The sequence below is a fragment of the Cylas formicarius genome, unplaced genomic scaffold (assembly GCF_029955315.1).
Source record: "Cylas formicarius isolate icCylForm1 unplaced genomic scaffold, icCylForm1.1 PGA_scaffold_1__22_contigs__length_36826433, whole genome shotgun sequence".
Lineage (NCBI taxonomy): Eukaryota > Metazoa > Arthropoda > Insecta > Coleoptera > Brentidae > Cylas > Cylas formicarius.
Window position 1 is genome coordinate 36,277,812 of NW_026844264.1, and position 9,630 is coordinate 36,287,441.

A 9,630-nucleotide genomic window follows, 5' to 3' on the forward strand; every position below is an offset into this window, starting at 1 on the left:
GCGATCTTTTCCAATCCCTGACGTTTCAAATTAGGGGAAAAACTCAATACCACAAATTGGCACGCTTGTCACTATGAGCAAGGGAATTAATAAACGTCGAACATAGGCAACCAACTTTACATACAATAGCTGATCTCAGTATTTTGGAAGTTAATCAGCTTTTACGTATTTTTCTGTTGTTTTCGCCGCCATGAAAACAAAACGTCAGACGAAAGGTTCGGATAAAATGCGTGAGATGCGTTGAAGTTCAACTGCTTTTTCTACCGAGTATTTTAAACTCCTTAATTTAAAAATTTCCTTATTTTTCATCACCTTATAACAAATATAACACCAAAAGATGAATGTACCAACAAGCACCAACGTCACATTCTACCTTTCAACAAACTTGAAAAATTCATAATCTACTTATATAAATACAGTTAGTTTTGGTAAAAAAGGTAAATAAATTACTTCATATACAAGTAGTACAAATACCATAAGACAAAATAAAATGTTTACAATACAAAAGTAACTGTCATTTTAAGTAAAAAAATATTATTCATTCAGAAACAGAACAGAACAGAAAAGACTTAATTTATTATCAAAAATACTAAGATGCTATGCAAAAAGAACTCAAAATACCCAAAGCCAAAATGTCATCATAAACACATTTTGTAATACGAGTAGGGATAGAAAAAACTAGTTAAGGAAATAAAAACAAACTGGTAATAAAAAATTTAATACGTAAAACTTTATATTTAGTTCATATCATAGCTACCCGGGTCTCAAGTTTAAAAATATCCTTCTTGGGGTTAGACAATACGAACTAGATTATATAATATTCTGTCAATCCTTTATTTAACAAAAATCAATCAAATATTGTTAGACTATAAAACAGCAAATTAGTTTCCATTTTTTGATGACTAAACTTTGATATTTCTTATCTTTTCATAAATAATAAGTAATAATAAAAAATACACCCCTAAGAAATAATAAATAATAACCCATCACGGCAAAGTACTTGCACAAATATGTATCTGGGGTCTATACATTCCTAGATAAAAAAAAAGGTGGGTAATCTTTAAAGTTTGGAAACATCCTTCTTGGGATTAGAGACCAACTAGATTCTTAAGTCAGCTTTATATTTAACCCAAATCATACAAATTTTGTTGGACTTTTCGGATGGGGTGGCGAAAGCGTCTATGGATAATAAATTAGAGAAATACATTTTAACTGTCTAATCATCTTTGATAAAACGGCAGATTAGATCAGATAATCTGGTCTTTGATGATTACTTTGTGGTTCGGAGCACCTTGGTATTGTTATTTGATTAGCCAGAATTGAAAAAATCAAATAGACTATAAATATAAGGGTGAAACGTCCATTATTATAGTAGCCGTTGCACTAAAATCTTTTGGATTTTTCTTGAGAGAGTCTCGGGAAAATTCCAAAAACCTTATTCAAATTTACCTGAAATATTTGGATTGCTTCAGTGTGTTGTCTATTACAACTCGTCCAAAGCCTTTAATTTGAGCATTCGACCTTTAGGATTTCCATCCCTCGAATCAAGACGCCATTTCTAGCACGTCCCACCCGAAGTGCACAATATATTATAAAATATCGCAGCTCAATGAACTAATCAAAGAGTAACTTCGGCCAATTAATATATCCGCGGTCTCTACCAATTTACCCGGTACACATGTAAGCTTCATTAGTTCGGCTAATGCTCGGACACAAAATTAAATTTACTTGCTAGCGCATCCCCCGCCCCCTTCCACGCAAGCCTGACCATTAATCAGGGCCGGACGACTTTTTTTTCCAAAGTTGGTTTCCTATCTAATTGATATTTATTTATATATATATATATATATATATATATATATATATATATATATATATATATATATATATATATATATATATATATATATATATATATATATATATATATATATATATATGTATATATAAATTTTCTCCGTATATTTTTGTCCAACGCCATTCTTGCCGTTTCCCATTCTTTCTTCTTAATATTTTCAATGTTTTGGTCCCATCGTAGATGCGATCTTCCTTCTTCTCACTTCCCAAGGTTTCTGGGTTGTTCTGTCAATATCCATTCTTTCCACGTGCCTGCACCAACGATATTTGTCCATATGTTTCAACACTTTTAGCATGTTTTAGCGTCTCTCCTTGCGATAGCCAGAACCCTCGGTAAATTTTACTTTTTGGTTAGCTTTTACATCTAAAAGACTAGATAATTATTTTTGTTTTAATTGAAACTTGTTTCTTTCCAATAAAGCTGGACTTTGAAGCTCCAGAAAGCTAGACGACACGCTCAATTCTGACACTTTTAATTCGACGTTAAATGTTTAAAGCTAGTATTACCTCAACAAACAAACTTCCCTTGACTATATGTCCCACAGTCTTTTCAAAAGCTTTTTCTGAGTGCAGGAAGACTGGATTCCTGAATTCCTTCCTTCCTCTATTGGTGTTTTCTTATGTGTTTGTCCCCTTGTCCTGTTGCCATGTTGGATGCCATGGATGTATATTCTGGTAATCCTACTTTACCCAGGTTTGTCAGCATCTCTTCCGAATTTTTTTTGGATCAAAAAATTCATTCATTTTAAGAATACCTGATGTCTCGTTCAATCCAGTATTGTTGGTAGTCCGGTCCTGCCGGCAGGCAATTACGGGGGTAATTGCTAGGAAAGTTTCTTCGCGCCTTCCCCCACGTTTGGGAGAACCATTCGATGTCTATCGGCTACACTGCAAGCTACGAGTGCTCTCAAACGATCGCTCTATTTGCTGGAATTTCCCTATAATTGCGACGCCGGCCGAGTCTTTACGTATCCCTATTTCCTCGTAAGATGTGCATTAGGGAAGAATTGTGTGCGAGCGTGTCCAGTCTAGACTGGTTTTTCGTAGAAATGCTTCATCTAGCTGCTATGCTATGGTCGACAATTTGAGAGTACAACGATGGCATAACCTTGTGCAACAATAGTGTACAATGCAGTACAACTTATGTACATAATATTTATTTTTTCTTTCTAAAGTCTTGTTTTTTTCTCTGATGTTTGCACTTGATAGCAAAAAAAAGTACGTTACATTAACCTCAGACTTATCGCTCTTTTTTTTTATGAAAAACACAATGCGTCACGTTTATATCTATTACTAATTAAAACAAACAAATATTTCACAGTCTCTCCTAAAAATTTTCATAACCTTAACTGACTTTGTAATCTCCATTGCAAAAAAAACTGGGTTATCACCATCACCATACATCGCATGCATTTGTTATCTAAACTTTCGTAGTTGGTAATACCCTTACATTTTGTTGTCACTGTGAACTGTCTTTTAAACATTTTGGCCAAAATGAACGTATTGTGAGAAATGTAATAAATGTAACCAATAACATTTGATGTTTATTTTAAATATAATTTGGCATCCTTAATAATAAATTAACGTTGTATTAAATATGTGTATAAGTGGTAAATAACACCAACCAGTAAATTGAAAGTCCAACTTTTCTTCAGCATTTATTCATATTTTAGGTTAGGACAAATAAACTAATTAATCAAATTCGACAAAGTTCGATTCATTCCATTAGATCTGAATGGTGCGGCAACTTGGGGCAGGAATTGACAAAAAAATAATAGTGGACTGCCGGGGCGAGGGGGGGCGCATTTCTGGACGGAGGGTGCGTAAGGGCGGAAGCGTTATTAAATTGACACTCGGGGATTTTTATCGCGCCCCCTCGTTCGAGGACGTCCTTTGTCTAGGGGAGGTTTCGAGTGCTCGCGTCTACCCCCGCTATTGTTCTCCGGATTTAATGAATTGTCGCCCGCCATTGTTATTGCGGCGAAATTATAAATTGCGGACCATCTCCTCGATAAATAATCTCGATATACCGGGCGACAAAGGGAAAATTTACCCGAGACAGTTCAATTTTCCGTTAGAAAACGTAATCCGTTATTCTAGTTTCCGAATATGAAACTTGTTGTTCTGTCGAGCTTATGTCCTCGTCCTGACATTGAATGGACTATACATTTTTCATGCCGGGCGGGGCAATTATGAATTTAAGAAAGTGGCTTTTAACCGTCAAGTAGATTTATTTTTGGCTGACTTGAACTAAATTTATCCAAAGAATTGCAATTATTTTTTAAAAATAATTTGATAAAAAAAACGTTACTGATTAAAAAATTGTTATTGGTATTCATAAGATTTTCGAAAGTTTTAGGCTAAATCCATAGAATTATCCAAAATACAACACTTTCATTATATTAATTACGATTTGGGTTATAATATAAGGTTGTTCGGAAAGTCATTTCGTTTTTTCCCGTCAGAGGACTTAATTACGTTTTTTCGAAACCAACTTCACACTTAAGCCGCATAACCATTATATGTCTTGAGAGCTGATATTGCAAGGCTTGTGTGTGAAAAAGTTCTATTAATTCTACGCAGTAGTTTTTGGTTGGTGCCCTTTTGAATATGGAGAGCAATGAGCAGCATTTTCGTCATATTTTACTTTTTTACTTCAGAAAAGTTAAAAATGCTGTCCAAGCGAGAAAAAAATTGACGGATGTGTATGGAGAAGGCGTGTTAACAGTACGCCAGTGCCAGAACTGGTTTGCAAAATTTCGATCCGGCAATTTTGATGTCGAAGATGCACCACGGTCTGGAAGGCCGGTCGAAGCTGACAAAGATGCGATAAAGGCATTAGTTGATGCAAATCGGCGAATAACCACAAAAGAGATCGATGAGAGATTAAATTTGTCGAATTCGACTGTTTATGGCCGTTTGAAAGGCATGGGCTTAACCTCGAAGCTCGATGTGTCGGTGCCCCATGTCCTTACGGAGCGAAATTTGTGTCGTCGCGTTGACGTGTGTGATTCGCTCCTCAAACGTCCAGAAAATGATCCATTTTTGAAGCGGATTATTACTGAGGACGAAAAATGGGTTGTATACAACAATGTTAAACGCAAGAGGTCATGGAGCAGAAAAGTGAACCGGCTCAAAGCGTGTCAAAAGCCAACATTCACCAAAAAAAGCTGATGCTCTCCATTTGGTGGGATGTCAAAGGAATCGTTTTTTTTTTTGAGCTTTTGCCGGACAATACAACGATTAATTCAGAAGTCTATTGTCATCAACTGGACAAATTGAATGATTCATTTAAAGAGAAGAGGCCCGAATTAATCAACAGGAAGGGTGTAGTGTTCCACCAGGATAATGCGAGATCTCACGCAAGTTTGGTCACTCGCCAAAAACTTTTACAGCTTGAATGGGACGTACTGCAACATCCACCATATTCTCCAGATCTGGCGCCTTCCGACTACTATTTCTTCCGGTCCCTGCAAAATTTTTTGGATGGCAAAACCTTTACCTCAAATGAAGATGTCAAAAAACACCTGAACCAGTTTTTTGCCAGCAAGGACCAAAACTTTTATGAGAAGGGAATTATGTTACTGCCAGAAAGATGGCAAAAGGTGTTGGACCAGAATGGCCAATATATAATTTAATAAAATATTTATTCATTATACGAAAACTGTCTTTCATGTTCCTCAAAAAAAACGAAATGACTTTCCGAACAACCCAATAATACGGAATAGCTTTTAACCCTGATATTACGCAATGGACTAAAAATGTACAAATACCCTGAATTTATAATTATTAAAAGAAAAAAAGGAAAAAAAAATGGTTCATTTTTGAGGTGGGCCTCCTTACCCCAGGGGGGCCGCCTTGACGCACCCACCCCTATATTATTAAATACCCGTCCCTCTCAATTATATTATATATTATATATTATATAACATGTATTATAACATTGTAACTATTCATTGTTTTTTATAGGTTAGCAAGAATATTATGTACTTATAGCACCTTATTTTAATTTCAAATACATACTGTGACAAAAGAAAACAATGCTTTTTTATTATTTTTTTCACTTTACTCATCGTGTATGAAATTTTTCCAAGCAAAAATGCCTTGCATATATTTAAAAAGGGCTATCTTTGGTTTCATGAAAAAGTCTATAAAAAAACTAGCGATACCCCTATACCCCTGCGTGGGATGTCCCATTATTAATAAGTACATGAATAATTTTATTAATATTGTTCCTACGATGAGATTTAAATTACCAAAGTTGGAGCATTTTTCCTGAAGCTTCTAATTCTGCAATCAAAAATATTAAATAAAAATTTTGCCCGCCAAATTTAATCTAATATTAGATACAAGGAACAACTATTCAATTCAATGTAGCAAAATAGTTTATTTGTTGTTGCATATTATGACATTTGCAGTTGAATATACTTTCATTTGTTAACAACAAATTACTTGCCAACTACTTAACATTACAAGGAACTTGCCTTGTTCTTCTTTTCACTAAGCCGCTATTTTTCGACATGTCATAAGTGTTATAAAATATGTTTTTACTTATAATCACCCTCCTATACTCAATACGAGAGTAGCCGGATTTTCGTTAGATTTTAAAAACACCGGCAAAATAATAAATAATAAAAAAAATAAATACCATTTTAACATAGTTTACTACGCCAGTTTCCATGACAACAGATGTCATGGCTAATTTGATTTGTGAACCAATAGTTCTTCTATGTTTTATGTCACCTGTTTGTTCAATATAAATTTTAGGACAAGATCCACATTTTAACTTGTAGACACCTGATTTTTGAGATTTTGAATATTTCATTTTTTTGTTTTTTAAAAACTTTCCTATTGTGTTGTTAGTTCTGAAAACTTTTTCACTAGGTTCTCCTATGTATGTGATTGTTTTAAATTGTTCATGTTTTGTATTATGTTTCGGATAAATAGAGTTTATTGTAGTCTGGATTTGTTTTTTATTTATAATTTTATCTATAATGGACGGATTGTAGCCGTTGTTCAGTGCAATTTGTTTAACGATATTAAGTTCTTTGTTGTAATTTTCTGTTCTGCGCATAAAAGAGTGAAATGCGGCCATTTTGTGTGTAGAAGAGTGACTTGAGCTGTTATGTATGACTGTGTCCGTGTGTCAAGGTTTATGAAAAATGGAAAAATCTAATTTGTTTTGCGTTTTCGTAATAGTTAAGTCTAAAAAACTAATAGAGTTATCCTGTTCAATCTCGATAGTAAATTTTATGCGATTCTGTAATGAGTTAATGCAGTTTAAAAAAGAATTCAATTGTCTGTCCGTTCCAACAAAGCAAGCAAAGACATCATTCACGTATACATCATACCACCATAGAATGAGTTGAGTTGAGAATAGAATGTTTTTTTATTAATTTCGCGACACCCTGTATTAGAAGGTTTAAACCGGGTCCTTGGGTATCGAGCAAACCGAATATGTGGTTTAATAAATACACCAACGTCGCGTTAAGTGTTGTAAAGCGTTAATACTCGTCCCCCAACGCAACACATTCATATATCAAACGTATTCAATTCAAAATTGTATTGGGTATCAGACCTCAAGGGACTGTTCAATTGGGGAAATATCTCGCAGCCCCCAGCAGGCGGCCAATGATATTAGGAAAGCCCGACTTCGGTCCGCGACGTTACAAGAAAGGCGTTTTGCTCGGAAAAGTGATTTCCTTCGATCGAAATTGCAAGGGCCTGCAGTGGGAACGCGTGTCGCATAAAATTCGTCGGTTTTCTGCAATTTCCATAATGGGATTTGTCGACACGCAGTCTATCACGTAGAGTTCTATTTATCGAGTCGTATTGCGTGTCCAAAAAGAATCTAAACAACAGGATTTTGTATAATATGAGCCCGGTAATACGTGATTTATGCCAAGAGCATACCGGATGTCCCAGAAAGGACAACGAGGTACAGTATTAGGAAAACTAAAAATTGAAAAAAGGAAAACATTATTGGGTAAATCGGCAAATACTGGAAACCATTTTCGATTTTCTGAAATGGTTGTTTTTATTATTATATTATTATTGATGATAATAATAATGACAATTATAATAATAAATAGATAGAAATTTTTAACAACTTGCTAATGGAAATATTAAGCAAATATGTACCTATGGAAAAGAAACCCTTGAACCCATGGATTACTGAAAAAAGAGAGGAGGACTATAAAAAAATTACACAAAAAAAATTATACAAAACATGCAATAGCTAGGGAAAATTTTGTTGCACTTAAGAATACATTACATGCGTAAAAAAAAAACTCGATGCATACAAAAAAATACTGGTGCGTAAACGAACCACTTGGAAAAAACATTAAACAATGCTTTGGGGCAAATAAGATGTAACATATAATTTATACATAAATATACAAAAGAAAGTTCAAATTCGACAGAAAACAACTAAAAGGAGATTGTTTTCCGAAAAACGCATGCAAAAAACGTGAGCGCACCACTGGTAACACCCGGTTTCATTTTTGGTGATATTTTACAAAGCATGAAGTATGTAACAAAAATATTTTCTCCGCAACGCCTTGGACCCTCATTATTTAATTACGCAGATGCGGCATATGAATATTGTCTGTCTTAGCAAACTAAAAGGTCAATACAAAAATTGCAAAACCCTTGTATGCGTTTTGCCTATAATATGCGTTACCATATTCATATATCTCCTTTTTTGAATAATTTACATATTTGAAATATGGTTAATCGACGAAAACCGTGTGAAAATAAAGATGTGGAATAGTCTTTCCAGTCGAATGAGGGAATTAGGACTATCTGCGTACACAAACTTAAAAAAATCTAAATTACTTAGAGAACAAAGTTATCTACTAATTAATTTAAATATTCAAAAACTATTTTTATTTATTTTTAGAATTTTGTATGGGTCCTTTTTGTCAAAATTTGATTTGTGGAGTAATTCATGAAATTATATTCTTTTTTTGACAAATAAAAGATATGATATTATTATTATTATTATTAAAATACACTAAAATAATAGTCCACAATAGAAGTGAAAATAAAAAAAAAACTAAGAAATTTGAATCACAGCCCTTAAATCCTTCAAAGTGAAATGAATATAAAAATAACATTTTCCTGCAAAAAGAGGAAAAGGAAAACAAAAAAGGCAGACACCGGAAGAAGGCAAAAAAAACGCGACTAATAAAAAAACAAAAAAAGAATTTAAAGAAAGTTCCATATCTTTTAATTTCTTTTTGAATGTAGAAATTGAAGTGAGTTGTAAGTTTTAATAGCGTTATACGAGGTGCGTTCAAAAAGTAAGCTAACTCTTGTATGTGTTGTATGTCTAGCTTTTTTACTGTTTACTGTTTTCTTTGTTATGTATCCTAACCAGTCTATCATCAAAAAGATACCAAGCAATTTTATAGTAATTTTATGTATTGTACAGATACAAATACAAAATACCTTTGAGATAGATTCGACCACTAAGAATCCTTGAGTGCCGGCGTTATGTAATCAAATTTATTCAAACCATAGCTGTATATCCATATAACGTCTGCATATAAAAAACGAGAGAGAATGAAAGTCACACAATTTAACTTTAGTGCCATTAAATAAGAACTCTTTATACATGCAAAGTATTTTCAGTTTACCATAATACTGCTTACTATCAAGAAAGACTCCAAATTTTTTACAATTTCCTTTTTTTTTATTACCAAAAAGAACAAAATGCATCTTGGACTTTGGAGGTTCTAGAAATCACTTTAAGACCCTCATCCTTAGGTC

The 9,630-nt window shown here is 33.7% G+C and overlaps 1 protein-coding gene across 1 annotated transcript in view; it reads left to right on the plus strand.

The window, feature by feature from the left end:
* LOC132697184 (craniofacial development protein 2-like) overlaps nt 1–7,668 on the plus strand; it is a 34,928-nt gene extending 27,260 nt beyond the window's left edge. Inside the window, exon 2 of the mRNA XM_060662480.1 lies at nt 7,472–7,668. Within this exon, the coding sequence (XP_060518463.1) occupies nt 7,472–7,668 (197 nt within the window). The remainder of the gene's footprint in view (nt 1–7,471) is intronic.
* Nucleotides 7,669–9,630: the final 1,962 nt, after the last annotated feature.